The sequence below is a fragment of the Octopus sinensis genome, linkage group LG20 (genome assembly GCF_006345805.1).
Source record: "Octopus sinensis linkage group LG20, ASM634580v1, whole genome shotgun sequence".
Lineage (NCBI taxonomy): Eukaryota > Metazoa > Mollusca > Cephalopoda > Octopoda > Octopodidae > Octopus > Octopus sinensis.
In genome coordinates, this window is record NC_043016.1 from 26,886,766 (window position 1) to 26,903,165 (window position 16,400).

Here is a 16,400-nt window from a genome sequence, read left to right on the forward strand (position 1 = left end):
TTCATTACTATAGCAACAATCTGGATACTTGTTGATCAGACTTCATATATTTTATATATATATATGTATACATATGTTCCGGTTGAGCATTTGGAACATCTTTCTATGGCTCCAAACAACCATAAAGGTGAGACGTGCATGTCAAAGACTTCTTCCTAAGCATCACCTGTTTCTATCTTTTGTATAATTTAGAACCATATACATAAATACACATTTAAACATATATATACATACACACGTATACACACAATATATATATATATATTTGGACTTCCATATGCTAGAAATAGATCCGCTACGGGCTCACCACCAAGAAATGTTCTCAAGAACATTTAGCGCGCCAAAACGAGGACATTTGAAATAGTAGCCACGAGTGTAATGGGTAGGACTGTTTTACAGGTCTGACTGTGTAGACATCTTAGTATGCAGTCCTGCAAATTATATTCACCTTGGACGCTAGTACCGATGATTTACGGACAATTACGTAAGTTACCTAAGTAAAATTGCGTAATTTGTTGATAGTGAAACATGTATATGAATAATCCATATTTTTATTACTTTTTCTTTTGTCGTGCTTGATTACATTTTGGTTGTTTTGCTAAATTTTTCTTGAGAACATTTCTTGGTGGTGAGACCATAGCAGATCTATTTCTAGCATATGGGTGTCCACATAGTGGTTTTCCTCTAATATATATATAATACAGTTTTACTGAACCTTCAGTTTTTTTATGCTAGACCACTGGTGTGAAATCGATGTTAATTAAATTAATATCTAATTTCTCACCCTTATTTTAAATTTATATATATATATATATATATGTGTGTGTGTGTCATTTAGAGATAGAAGTCCCCATGCAAATCATCAAATCAAATTTTTATTCCCTAATTAATAAATATATATATATATATATATATATACTAGAAAAGAGTGACCTGTATCATGATGATTCATGCAGGGTATCAAAATGCCAACATCATGACTGCTGCTCAATGCTCTGAGAACACTTAAGGCTATAAGTCATGACAGAGAAAGAGAAGTGACTGTCACAGATTTCTACAACTTCGCTAGCCACAATTTCTGGCTTCCTAATTCCCTTGATTGTAATCTCATGGATTACTATGTGTGAGGTATGGTTGAGAAAGCCACCAACATCTCTGCCAGCAACACCAAGGCCAAGCTGGTGGCCATGATCAAAGAGGTGTTAAAAAATCTTCCAAGGGACACTGGAGGAATGCTACACCAAGTTCTGGAACTGATCTGAAACCAAAACTTTCATATATGAACCATCAGACTCTTACACAAATTGTTAGAAAGGATCACAAAAGTACAGCTCCCAAAATTACTGCAGAGCTTAAAGACCAACTCAAGAACCCAGTTTCCACAAAAACTGTTCGCCAGGAGCTGTACAAGGCCGGATTTCAAAAACAAGCATTGCAAAGCATTTAGAGTGGAGTAAAAACCTACAGAATTGGTCCCTAGAGCAGTGGAAGAATGTTATTTTCTCAGATGAGTCATCCTTTACCTTATTTCTGACCACCAGCCAAGTATACGTATGGAGACAGCCAAAAGAAGCATTTGACCCAGACTGCCTTCTTCCAACTGTTAAACATGGAGGAGGATCCGTAATGATCTGGTGGGCTATATCTTGGAAATCTGCCAGCCCAATGGTTTCCCTTCATGGCAAAATTAATAATCAAGACTATTTAAGCATTTTATCTGATCAAATTCATCCTATGGTTGCAGAACTGTTTCCAGAGGGAAACAAAATCTTTCAGGATGGTAATGCACCAATTCACACAGCTAAAGTTGTTACTGAATGGCATGAGGAACATTCTAGTTGAACATCTTATCTGGCCACCAGTCCCCAGATCTCAATATTATTGAACATTTATGGTGCATTTTAGAAAAACAAGTAAGGAATCGATATACTCCATCATCACTACAAGAACTGGAGACTGTTTTAGCTGAAGAACGGACGAAAATTCCTTTGGAAACAATTCAAACTTTGTACGAGTCCATTTCTTATAGAATTCAAGCTGTAATTATTGCCAAAGGCAGTCCTACCCCCATATTAAAATAAATTTGTCTTAAATTTTAAGGTTTTTCCATTATTTTATCCAACCCTAGTATATATATATATATATATATATATATATATATAAGTGAATAAGTTGGAGTCAACAAGAAGTACAGAGGAACATTTATTTGTAATCACTGCAATTGTTTCCATACAATGTAGTTCTCCAGCTTCTCAGGTATTTAGTTATGTAACCATTTCCGTGCATTATGAGATCTTGTGTTTCATCAGGTGATATATTAATATTTATATCTCACCTGATGAAGCATAAGATCTCATAATGCAGAGAACTATGATATGTGGAAACAATTGTAGTGATTACAAATAAATGTTCTCTTCTTTTTGACTCCAATTTATTTAATTATCCATTTACAAATAGAGAAGCCCCAATGCAAATCTGGCAGTAGGTATAACATTATTTTTGGACAGTACTGGTGGAAATCTGAAGCTGAATGAGTTTTATGTTAACAGAATATAACCTAACTATACATATAAGTGTATATGATATATATCTCTCTCTATATATAAACGGCAGTTTGTCTGTGCGTGTTTCTGTGTGTCTGTTTGCTTGTACCCTCACCCTGACCACGGCTTTCAACCGATTCTGATGAAACTTGACACACACATAGCCCAATGTCATAATTCAAAACTAACGCAGTGAAAATTTTGAAAAGTTCCCCCAGTTCTGAAAAAAATCGATAAATTCGACATGGGGTCGAGAATCACAAACACAAACTGTCTAGGGGACGCAACTCCACCTTTTTTAAATCTCAAAAAAAAATTTACCATAATTTTTTTCCATTTTTTTGCTATTTTTTGGCTATAACTCTCTAAAAATGCTTTATAGTTATTTCCCTTACAAACCTGAGCAACGCCGGGCGATACTGCTAGTATATATATAAAAAAATCACCATCATTTAGTGTACGTTTTTCATGCTGGCATGGGTTGCACAGTTTGACAAGCGTTAGCAAGCCAGAAGACTATTCTAAGCCCTATTGTCTGTTTTGGCATGATATATACAGCAAGAGATAACCTTCTCAATTCGAAACATTTTACAGACTGTACTGGGTACTTTTTTTTATGGCACCAATACCAGCCAGGTCACTGTAAGGCAAAGTCCTCTTGACTGAGGGGAGTATGATTAAGGTAGATAGCTTTATGCCAGTTGATGAGGTTAAAAGATTAATAGAGGGATCAAGATAGGTGTCTTACTGTAAAAGAGATACAAGGATATCCCAGCATACACAAAAAAAAAATATACACATGTACATACATGCATCACAAACACATAGACATGTATTTATATATATATATATATATGTATACATACATATATATACACACACATATAGATACACATATCTATATGTATGTGTGTGTGTGTGTATATATATATATTCCTACATGATCTGTTTACTTCATCCTCCGATCTGACTTTGTCTCTTTCTCATTTCCAGTCCAACAGGACATGTTCATTTACCTTTGCATTTCTCTGTAATTGACTATCTCTCAGCTACACGATATTTTTTCTTTGTATATGCATAATTTATTTTGTCGTTTTTGTGTCCATCCTTGTCCTGTATGTTCGTTAGCTATTCCCAGTGACTCATCACTGCTAGCACCACCAAAATTGAGCTTTTGAAATATATATATAACAAACAAAAAAAAAGCTAATTCTAAAATCTCTATTCATGCACACATATATACATACTCATACATACACACACATTATATATATCCACACACACAACACTCCAAATGCCAGGTTTCTCAAATACCAAGGATCTGAACTTGTGAAAAATAACTGGGACCACATTTTATCATCAAGGGCGAAAGATACTTCAGCTCCAGTAATTTTTCCTCAACTTATGTATAGGAGGGGCCCATAATAGAGCATTATACATAAACAAGGGACAGTGCCATTGCTGCATACAACCATGGTGGTTTCTAAACCTAGGAGCTGGCTGGGCTCATGCTTTCTCCAACGCTCCCCACCAGATCGTGGGCTAAGCACTTCCTACAAAAATTGGCTCTATCAAATTGCTCTCCCCACAAGTGTTGACTTGTAAAGATTCAAGAGGAATGAATGCTGGTGGTGTCAATGTTAATGGTGCATGAAGACTTCTAAAGGATACATAGATACACAAGCACACATGAAAAAATTAAATTAAAACGAAACGAAAAATGGTATTAATGTCCGTTTATCATTATTAACATTTCATTTATAAAACATTTTAAATCCCGCTATCCCTCCTCCCATTTTTATCCTTTTAACTGTCCGAATTTATATAATAAATATAACATACACACACACACCATCGAAATACACGTACTTACACATACAATTCAAATTTCGAATAATTTCTGATAAGGCTTTAAGCGTTTACTAATTATTTATTCTTCGCTCTTTTTAAGAAGAAAAAACTATTTAAATTTTAACTATGGCGTTCATTTCTTTATATATATATATATATATATATATTATATATATATATATATATATATATATATATATATAATATAATATAATATATATATTGTTTGTATAAATACATAAATCCGGAGAAGCACACTCTAAGATGTAGACTAGTTATTATAGTGGGAAGGCCAGCAGTGTTTGGGGTCTGAAGATACACCGTAAAGCTTAAACTCCTTATGAGCGAGAAACCCAGGGTAACCCCATAAACCGGGCTACTCCACTATGATATTATATATATATATATATAATAATATATATATATATATACATACACACACACACACACGATGAATAATATAGGCACAAGGTCTCACATCTGCTAGTTGCGGTTAGTCGATTAAATGAAGCTCTTGACTGTTTTTATTTTGTTTTATTTTATTTTATTGACTCTGGAAAGATGAAAAGCAAAATTAATTTTGGCAGGGTTCGAAATTAGATCATAACAATACTGTTTCTAATGCAGGCACAATTTTGAATGGGGTGGCGGGCAGTTAATACAATCGACCTCAATACTTGACGGGTACTTAATATATTAGTCCTGAACAGCAATTTCTTTGATATAATAATAATATTATGGCTTATACAGGCACAAAATCCCCTCACCCACCCAAAAAAGGAGGGGTAGTCGATTATATCGAACCCATCAGTATTTGGATGAAAATCGAAGTCGAACTCGGTGGGATTCTTTGCCGTTAAGAAAAAAATTATAAAATTGCACCATTTTCGCCAATTATTCACAAAGCTTTTAAGCGTGTACGAATAAATCATGTATTTTATTAGTAGCAGTAGCTTTTCCGAAACACACACACACGCGCAAAAGCTTTCTAAGAAAAATAACAACCATTACAGCTTTTAAAGAAATAACACAGATTTTTTCTCAACACGATTCCAGAATGAAAACCTTGATTTGAAAAGAATCGAAATAATTTTTTTTTTTAATCACTCACAAATTCCAACACATTTACTTAAAAAAAAAATAATAAAATACAGACAGGCTTCTGAAATTTTTCAAAAACCACACCTTGAAATTTTACAATCAAAATGTCCCCCGTACGATTTCATGATAGTTTACATTAGTAATGCAACACAAACCGTGCATCTATCCCTCTCTCTTACTCCATGAAAAACACACAGTATAACAAAACATAATTCGCCGATAGATAAAAGAAAGGTTAGTCATGAAATATGGAAAACATTAAAAATAGCGATACTGCACAAGTAGAATGATTGGTTGTTTTACAAAGACATATAGATAATATGTAGGGTGATAAAATTCAACAAAGTTATATATAAAAAAAAAACGAGAGGAGGGTACGAATGATGATAATTGTTTTAAATTTTGGCACAAGGCCAGGAATGAGGTGGGAGGAAATCGATTACATCGACCTCAGCACTTGATCGGTACTTTATTTTATCGACCCTGAAAGAATAAAAGGCAAAGTCGATCTCGACAGGATTTTGAACTTAGAACATAATGAATCGGGGAAAATGCCGCCAAGCATTCTATCCGGCGATCTAACGATTCTGCCAATAATAATGATAATAATTTCTTGGGCAGCACAAGGTTACAAATTTTGCTACTTCTATAAGTAGCAAAATTTGTAACCTCGCTGTTTTCATTGCAATGAGCTTGGTAAGTGCCTTGACACGAAAATCTAGGCCGTGAATCACTGTATTTGCTCATCGGCAAATAAAATATAAATACTCTGAATAATATATTCTACATTTAAGTGATTTCGCTACATCAAGAAGAAAGCCCACACAATTTCCGCCCAACAGCTTTGTGCAATATGACATTATTAATTATAACTAAATAAATAAATAAGCAAAGACGATTATCTAAATACTGCTAAGAGCCTATATTTCTGATTACATACTTTAATAAATAGATTTATGTATACATGTAAACATAGAAACATGCATAGCTAAATTGATTGTCAATTAAGATACAAACATATGCCCACAAGTAACCAATGCTACATATTCTGTAATTCTGACTGATGCATCATTATTGTTGATTACATCTAATTATTAATAACAGGATGTTCCGTTTGTACATAACTATTAGTTTCACTCAAACATGGCTCTTCAGGTAAAAATAAACAGGTAATGTTTATACATATATATATATATACATTTTATAGAAGGAGCTTCTACAGGACTAGAACTGTTTCATTCAATATATATATATATATATATAAATGCTAGTCATTATATATTGATATATGTCTAGAAGTAGATTATATATGTGTGTATCAGATTATACAATACATAAGCGAACATAGATAACCCAGCTTTACAATTGTGAATTTTATGTTTATTTCTCAATCTATTACCCTTTAGAATGCACATCTATCCAAATATGCAAACCGCAATATTGTTCGATATGTGTTTACTTCGGTGACACATGAAATAAAAATAAACCCATTCGATTACAATTCAGTAAATCCCTTGAATTTTGAAAAAAAAAAAAAAACTACAAAAAATACATATTTTGTGTATTTTGAAGTATTAGCAAAGCCAGTTTTGTGTCTGATAATGGCAAGCCATCGTTTATGTAGATAGATGTGTGGTGGAATACTTAAAATGTGAACTAGAAGTAAATAACCAAGCAAATCTTTTTTTTTTTTTTTTCTTTTCGTAGTATCTTCAACATTAGCCATAGAAAGAAAAGACGAGAGAGGAAAAATAAAGAGGCAAACTAGAATGCGCTTCTCTCTATCTACAAAGTAAAAATGGAAGACCCCACCAAAGACCAACACTTTATAAATATGTAACTGATAAATTTTTTTACACGTGAAACATTTGCGATCAAGAATGGCAGGCACATCTTAAGGGTTATCGCAGTAGAAATATCAGAGATTATCAAGGAAACAAGGCAATGAGAGGAGGGAGGAGAGGCAATTGTTTCATCAACAGGTCTAGTGTCATTCCGAAGGAATTCTAATCAGTGGTTTCACTTATATATATAATTAGATCAGAACATACTAAAAAATGATGTAATTACTATTATTTAAGATTCAAAAATCTTCTGTCTAATCTCTTTCTTGGCGTCTATTTATCTCGTCTTCTTTTATTATCATTATTTTTAGACAATTATAGAAATTCCAAAGCAACAACCACAAGTTATACATATATACACATCACACACACATTATACATCCATACATATATATATATATATATATATATATATACATATGTGTGTGTGTGTGTGTATATATATATATATAATATATATATATATATATACTATGTGTGTGTGTATATATATATATGTGTGGTGTATATATATATATATATATTATATATATATATATATATATATATGTGTGTGTGTATATATATATATGTGTGTGTGTATATATAATTATATATACATATGTGTGTGTGCATATATATATATGGATTTGGATATATATTTCCAAGCAACTGACATTAAAATGGGTAAGTAATAAACTGACATTTGGGTTTAGATCGATTTCTCTCATTGACTAAGAACAACTGAAATTGTTAGATATGTGTGTGTGTGTTTAATAAGACTGAAATGGTGAGCACAAATTTTTTTTAAAGCATATACAAATATATAAGGTGGGGTGCAGATGCAGAATATTTTAATGATCGTCCCGAAATAGAAAAATAAAATGTTGCAGACGACATCCGATTGACTGCTCCTAACAACTGAGTAGACACAATTTATATATATTATAAAGGATCGTTAAATGTGTAGTGTGAGCAGAAAGTTAACACTCATTATATTTTTACAAATTGCCTTGAATATTAGAAAAAAAAAAACTTCATCTGAAAAAATGAATAATAATAATAAACCAATGACAAGTACTAACTACTACTACTATTACTACGGGTGGTGTGTAATGATAATAATAATAATAATCTGAAATATTAAGTCATGAAAGTGAACGGCGTGAAGAAAACGAAAGGAAAACTTCGTTTATATGAGTGAGAGTGGTGTGTATACGTATACATACATGCACACAAACACACACATATATATATATATATATATACACATACATATATATACATACATACATATATACATACATATATACATACATACATACATACATACATACATACATATATATATATATACATACATACATAAATATATGCACATACACACAGAGAAATACACATACATACATACATGAACCAAGTAATGAAATGTGTCAAAATGGGCGGTTAGCATTTTACTGCATGCCGTACATAAGGAGATCCAATACTTACATGAATATAAAAAACAGTCCTGTAGCTACGAGGAGCAAGGACCAGGCGCATGTTGCTGGTAATATACGAGTCGAAAACTCACAACGTCCCATCTAGGTGCATTTCAAATAAAACCAATGGGTGTTTTCGAGCAAGAGTCAACATTAAGAGCGAAACAAAGATGGCATTCTTATCATTTTCATTAAGACTAACTACAACTGTAGGAAATACTTTATCATTGAGCTGCAAGTAAATCTCACGTATTTACTTCTCGGGAAGCAACCGAACGAAACGAACAGCGCTACAATTGAATGGATATTCCGAAATTTCGGACAGTCTATTAATTGAGCGATAAATATTTCGTATTTTTCTTTCTTTTTAAATGAAAAATTAAAAATCAAAAGATTGTCGTTGTTGGGTATTTTGAATTGTGCACTTTTTCTAAAGAATTACTACGCAATGAAATTTGTTCCGGAAGTTGAATTGTGGGAATAGCGCGTGAAGTGGGGAGTGTATTTGAAGGAAATAAAAAAAAGAAAAAAAGAAGCAAAGAGGAAAAAAATATAGAAAGAAAGACAGAAAGAAAGAAAGATTGAAAGCTGTGAAAGAAACCACCTGACCGGAACAACAACAACAACAGTAGCAGAAGCATTGAGAGGTCAGGTAGACAAGGTTCCTCTTTCTGTTTACCAACCGTTCTCTCAACTTTGGAATCCGGTAAACCTCAAAACAGGTCTTCGAACAAGTATGTATACACTCATAAATAATTTTTGTTATATATATATATATATCGTGATGTGATTTCTTATATTGTCTGAAATATTAAACTTTTTTTTTCTTTAAAGTCTCTCAATGTTTTTATATGTATGTGTCTTTTTTTTTTCGTTCACTGTTAAATTAATTACGCGCGCATCTTCAGCATCCTTTTTGTAGATACTAATTATAAATTATATGTATGTTTTGTATATAATGTGTTTTGATATGTAATGTATTGTGTGTGTGTTTCTCGTTACATATGAATTCTTAAAAATAAGAATTTCCACTCTGCATTTGGTTACAGCACCGAAACTCTGAATAGTGACAGTAATCACAGAACTAAGAATTGGGGCTAATGCAGTTTCGCACCTCTCCTTGAAAAATGCATTTTTTTGAAAAACTTTTTTTGTATTCCTACGTTTTAGATGTTGGAGATTACGAATATGCAAAAATAATATTTTTTTTTTTAATTTGTCAACTAAATGTGGCGGTCCTATAAGAAGACGGTTGTTACTAATTGTGTTTAGCCCCAGGACGACTTTCATATCTATCTATCTATCTATATCTCTTTATACACCTGTCTTATATGCTTATTGAATTTAAAAGTTTCAAAACGTGGTTTCTTGCATATCCGGAATCTCCGTCATCTAAAACATAGGGACAAAAATTTTTCGAAAAAGTTCGAAATTTTAAATGGGAGGGGGGGAGTTATGTTGGTGGTTGGGGGTAGTATTTATTTATTTTGCATATTCGTAATCTCCGACATCTAAAACGGAGGAATCTGAAAACAAAAACTTTTCCCCAAAAAAATGCATTTTTGAAGGAGAGGTGCGAAACTGCATTAAGCCCCGATTTTTTATATATATATATGTATGTATGACTACAATTAAGAAGTTCGTTTCGCAATCATGTGGTTCCGGTATCGATTCCACTACGCAACACCTTAGGCAAAATGTAACCTCAGGTTTATCTTGTAAGTGGAATTTGGTACATGTAAGAAGCTGGTCGTATATGTGTGTATGAGAGGGAGAGAGTCTGTAGTCTTTTTTTTCTTCATATCCTGTTATCTGTCGACAAATAACAAAGATAAAATGAAGATAATCTGAGCTAGTGTTTGTGTATGGCCGCAGTCCAGTAATAGAAACGAATAGAGAATGTCAATATAATTTGTTTATACGTGTGTTTTATATAATTATAAAGTATTCTCTCTTTCTCTCCTATTTACCTCTCTCTCTCTTATATATATATATAATATACACACACACACATTTGTGTATATGTGTCAAAATTTCTGATCATGAAGTATCGAGTTTGAATGGAGTCTTTTATCTTTCTTTCAGGTATTCGGTAAACATTCTATAAAATTTGCGTTTTCATGGTTTGAACAAGTATGGGTAACTCAAACCAAAAGCCGTCTGATGTTACTCTAATTACTCACCGGACTACAGTACCATCGTCTGAACAGAATGCCGCCGCGTCTTTAGATTACAATACATGTTTATTAAAATTTTTTGAGGTGAGTAAAAAAAATTCGACAAGGCTTATTTGTTTATATATATTCCTATACCAAGCATGACCAAACTTTTCCGAGAAGCGGGTTGCATGAAACACACACACACAGCTCCTCATCGGGCGACCCATGTTGCTAAAAAATATTTTTTTAAAAACCCCCCAAAAACTAGAAAGAAAATTCAAGGTAATTTTTCGTTGGTGTGCCGTTCAGAAAGTTCCACTAGCTGCAGTTTGTTTGCCTCTGATTGTTCTCTCAATACTGTCAGTTATTTAATACCCTTTAATGGTTTGGGTGTTTTTACTCGATATTGTTATCAGGCAAAAGCATGATTATCGGCATTATACTTTTTATTCGTTTACTAATTCATGAAAAAAAAAAGTTTTTGCTACAAATTTTCCTACCAGCTTCATACATTATCAAAATTAATGTTAAGTTTATAGCGAAATATTTCATTACCCCTCGAGAGATTGTTTTTATTCCAAGAAAAATTAAAATTAATTGTAGGTCATTCTAATTGCTGATTTTACCTTATTAAAATATCAGAATAAATTTGTGGTAATATCCGCAATGAAGAAAAATACAAATAGATGCTAACAAACTGTAAATGATAACTTAAGCGAAGTTAATATTTTTAATTAAGTCTGTTTTATGAGTGTTTGTGGAGAGTGAAATAAGTGTTTCTCCTCAGTGAAACACTCTTTTATGTAACAGTAAAAATTTCGTTTATATACACCATGTTCAAACCATTTTAAATCGCAGTCGATTTTTTTTTAAATTCATTCGTCCTATATATTTTTATTTATTTGAATTAATCTTATGACATAAGTATCTATTGTTTTGGCTCTAATTTTTTGTTTGTTGTTTTTTGTGACATTTCTGTAGTCCATATTTAATAATAAAATTTAAAAAACACTTGAAAATTGTCATGTGCTACTTTCATTTGATCAGTAGCATAACTAAAGTGTGTACCGCTTGAGTAAGCCCTTGAGTTTGCAGTTCTCAAGTCCCAAAACCTATTATAGGCTTGTACAGCAGATACAAAAGGTGCCGCCACTATAAAAGCGTCGCCCGAAGGTGAGTGCGCCCCCGTTCCCTCACATTTGGTATAGTCTAAAAATTTTTGACTGTCAAATCTATTATTTCAAAGTAAGGCAGTATTTTGATAAAAGTCCCAACAAGGACTGGAATCCTTCTTTGCCGATTTTAATACTATTGTATTAAAATCTGTGTAATGTAAATACTATTTCAGTATTCTCTGGAGTAGGGTAGGAGTGTCTAAAGAAATTAATTTGTGAAGTTCAAAACTCAAGTACCATCAACACCATAGTTCTAGAAGTGCTAACGTTTCATAGGTAGGGGCGGTACATAATGAGTAATTTCTGATTTCTTGTTATTTTCTCTTTACCTGCTTGAAACCATTACATCGTAAAGTGTTTGCATACTCATTTTGTACTGTTGCATCGCTTGTAGGTGTAAAACTTGGTCAGCATAGTTGTTAAAGTTTAGAGAGTTTGAAACATGTGACAGGTACTTTTTTCTTTTCAAGTAATTTGACCCGATTATAATTGAAATTGCTGATAAAATATCTGGATAATTTTTGGTGTTTCGTAGTCAATATTCTTTTTCCAACGGATTTCAAACTCAATTTTTTTTCCTCTCTTTAATGATTTTCAATTTTCAAAAAAAGAGTCAAAATGAGTAATGACTAATTTCATTGATTTCTTCTTCTTAACTGCGTATTACGTAAATATATCTGGAAAAAAATCCACTCCAGTATGTAAATAAGAAGTTATAAAGAATATTTTTAGTTTTTTAGATTTGGTCGAATTTCGTTAATTTTATATCATGTGCCATTTTCCCCTTACCTAAGGTATATAAAATTTTTGTTGCATGCCTGATCTTTCTGATGTCTAAGGATGGATATTGACATGCAAGTCTTTTTTTCAAATGTAATTTTGAAGAATTGGAGAGGCAAATTTATTTTACCTTGTCTTAGTCATTTTGCCATAGCTAAATTTTTCATTTGTAGGCTCAAACAGAACGTTTGAGCCGATAAATGTTTCAGATAAGTTTCTGAAATAGTGTTCTGAATATGTAATAGTGTTTTTAATGCATTTAGAGGAGATCATTTACTTAGCTAGTATAGTTTTTATAAGGTGGTGAATATTTGTAATTTTTTTTTCTCTCACAGTTAAATGCAATAAATCTTACTCATTCTGTTACACACACACACCAGTTATACCAGTCAGTGAAGGATCTCCACTTTCACTTTAGAGGTCTTTCCCTTTATTTTGACATCTCAGGGTGTGGAGATACGGTCGTAAATATTTCACCTGACTGTACGTTAATGTAGCCGTTTGGATGAACGGTCATAGCATAAAGACGGATGAAAAACTGACTGAGCCAATAGAAAGAGAGAAGAATGTAAACGTTGTCCATTATCATGGAAACACGTGGTCCAAAATGTATCCGTATTATTTAAGAGTAAGGCAGGGCAAAAGTTTTTTTTTTTTTTCGAACGTCATTTCATATTTTCCGGGTCATTATGATAATTACAGGAACTTCAACGGTTTAGTATTCAGATTACCCTGAAATGTTATGCTTATTTATTCATAGTGATGAATTAATCATCCATTATCTTGTAGCTTTGAGGATTCGATGATGTGATTGTTTATTTTTAGAATGATATTGTAAGGTAGGCGTGAGAGACCGGATCTGGTCAATATGAATATAAAACAGGTTAGAATATTTAGGCTTGATATGGACGGTTTAAATGCTAAAGGGTTAAACTTATTTTTCACAATACGTCTTAGTTTGTATATTTCGTAATCGGACATAATTTTGGTGTTTAAACCCTAAATCAGTCGTGATCCAGGAGATCTATGTTCACATGCATTCCAGCTGCGATTATCTCTTCTTTTCTTATTTTCTTATATCAGGGCTACATTACGCAATTATGTTTTAAGACCGCGTGATTTGAAAGAGATGTAACTATTATTTCTAGCATTCCGAGCCGGTGTATAAAGGCTTTCTCACTAACTCATTCTTAATGTGTAGATCCTGTTTGCAATAAAACTCAAGGGTGTTGCACACCTTTAAATAACATTACTTCTGAAGAAGATTTTTTTAGTGACGTAATGCTAATGTTTCCTTGAGTGAAATTAGGTGTGAAGCTTTCTAATTTGTATCACTAATCAAATAAAATGTGACATCATCATCATCATGTCATCCTTTAACGTCCGTTTTTCCGTACTAGCATGAGTTGGACGCCGGCAAGCCAGAGAGCTGCACCAGGTTCCAGTCTGATTTGGTGCAGTTTCTACGGCTGGATGCCCTTCCTAACGCCAACCACTTTACTGGGTGCTTTTTAACGTGACATTGGCACAGGGCCCTTGCAGGCCATATCCTCTTCATCAGGAGGAGTGGCCTTAACACTTCTGCTGTGATCAGGGGCCATATTGGCCCCAGTTGAGAGCCACTGCTCTAGTCATACTCTCTTATACTATCTTGTACCTTGAAAGTTTTCTTTGGCACCTTGTTACTACCTTCTTTATCTTTCCTGCTACTCCCACCAATGCTTATATAGTTTAAAATTTTGGCCCAAGTCCAGCAAATTTAGAAAGAGGAAGTAAGTTGATTAGCTTGTCCTCAGTGTTTAACTGGTAGTTATTTAATCACAAAAGGGTGAAAGGCAATGTCAACCTTGGTGGAATTTGAACTCAGAATGTAATTAACTGGAAGAAATATTGCAAGATATTTTGTCCAATGCTCTAAGAGTAGCCAAGTATCTCCTACAGCAAGCCACGTGCTAGTCCCTCTTTCATACTTTAGCCTCTCAACACTTGGCATAAAGCTACCTCCCCTCTCTCTCAAATACACCATCACTCAGTCAAGGGATGTTGTTTTTCCTTTTCTTTTCTTGTTTTGCAAGTTATTGGCAGTCTCACTAGTGCCAGTGGTATAAATAAAAAAAAGCACTTAGTGCACAATGTAGAGTAGTTGGTATTAGAAAGGGCATCCATCCATCCATAGAAACCAGACCAGGGCTGACAGAGCTTCACAGTCCTTGTGGCTTGTTGCTTTCTGTCAAACCATTCAAGTTATGCCAGTATGGAAAACAGATGTTAAATTATATGTGTATACTATGGTTTAGTAGGAAGAGGGAAGGCAACAAACTTAACAATTCTTAAGCCTTTGAAGCTGGTAGAAGGAAGTTATCTTTAGATCAGAGAATAGGTCTGATTGCTTACAACAGAGTAGACTTCACTAAAGACCCTCAAAAAAACCAGGTAATGGTTTCACTCTAGCACTCAAATTTAAGAACAAGGCTGGGAAATTCAATAGGGTGTAAGCAGCATAAAGTTATTTGGCTTTCAGCTAGGAATTGCAACCAGCACATAGGCACTGCTCACCAGTACTTTAATAAGCTTAGATTAAATTGTATAAGAAATAATGAGCTTATTTTTTTTTTTATTCATCTGTATTTTAGTCTTGTCGGTTGGTTGGGTATCTTGTCTCTTAGTTTATAGTTTCACATGAATGAAAAGACTAAAGTCAGTAACAGAGAAAGTACTTTATTTAATCCTGTTTTAAAGTTAGAGGTACTGCTAAGAAACAGATATAACTATGTACCCAATGATTTAGTTCTTAACAGTTAATAATCATACAAACTATTGACCTTGCTTTTAAGAGTGAAGTGATTTTTAATGTTTACATTACAAGGCACAAGTGTAACTTTTTGGTTGGGATGTTTGAAACCACATGGTTTCAGGTTTAGTCCTATTTGCGTAAATGTCTTCTACTGCAGCCTGTGGAAAACCAAAGCTTTGTAAATGGATTTTTTTTTCCCCCTTTAGTATTTAACCGTTTCATTACTATAGTTCTGTTGAAATACACTGCCTTTACCATGTTTGTCATTAGACTGGCCATTCTAGGGCACTGCCTTGAAGGGTTTAATAGAATGAATCAACCCCAGTACTTAGGGTACTTATTCTAGCAATCTCTTCTGCCAGACTGCTTGCTAAGTTTGTGGTGGATAGACCAACCAACACCAGTTATGAAGCACTGGGGGGAGGTACATAGACACACGCTCACACGCATGCAGTTTCTATCTACCAAATTCACTCACAAGCATGGTCAGCCCAAGGCTAAAGTACAAGGGATCTTGCCCAAGGTGCTGCACAGTGGGACTGAACCCAAAACCCTGTGTTTGCGAATTAGGTTTTAAAATTACCACACATCCATATATGCACCTTAGTTTGAATTGATTTTGAAAATTATGAAGAATTTATTAATACAGCTTTGTCATTATTAATCTAATGTTTGGAACACAAATTAACATGA

General features: G+C 33.4%; 2 protein-coding genes across 5 annotated transcripts in view; one reads left to right on the top strand and one right to left on the bottom strand.

Moving 5' to 3' along the window:
* Positions 1–9,194, bottom strand: part of LOC115222451 (palmitoyltransferase ZDHHC5) — a 150,420-nt gene extending 141,226 nt beyond the window's left edge. Inside the window, exon 1 of the mRNA XM_029792644.2 lies at positions 8,810–9,194. Within this exon, the coding sequence (XP_029648504.2) occupies positions 8,810–8,901 (92 nt within the window). The 5' untranslated portion in view covers positions 8,902–9,194. The remainder of the gene's footprint in view (positions 1–8,809) is intronic.
* Positions 9,195–9,350: 156 nt separating this feature from the next.
* The window catches only part of LOC115222639, a 36,273-nt gene continuing 29,223 nt past the window's right edge, over positions 9,351–16,400 (top strand). The window contains exons 1-2 of one of the 4 annotated variants that reach the window (XM_029792953.2): positions 9,351–9,533; positions 10,885–11,060. In XM_029792953.2, coding sequence (XP_029648813.1) covers positions 10,935–11,060 — 126 coding nt within the window. In that variant the 5' untranslated portion in view covers positions 9,351–9,533; positions 10,885–10,934. Of the gene's footprint in view, positions 9,534–10,884; positions 11,061–13,766; positions 13,797–16,400 lie in introns of those variants that run through there. The other 3 variants (XM_036511599.1, XM_036511601.1, XM_029792955.2) reach the window with 3 other exon arrangements.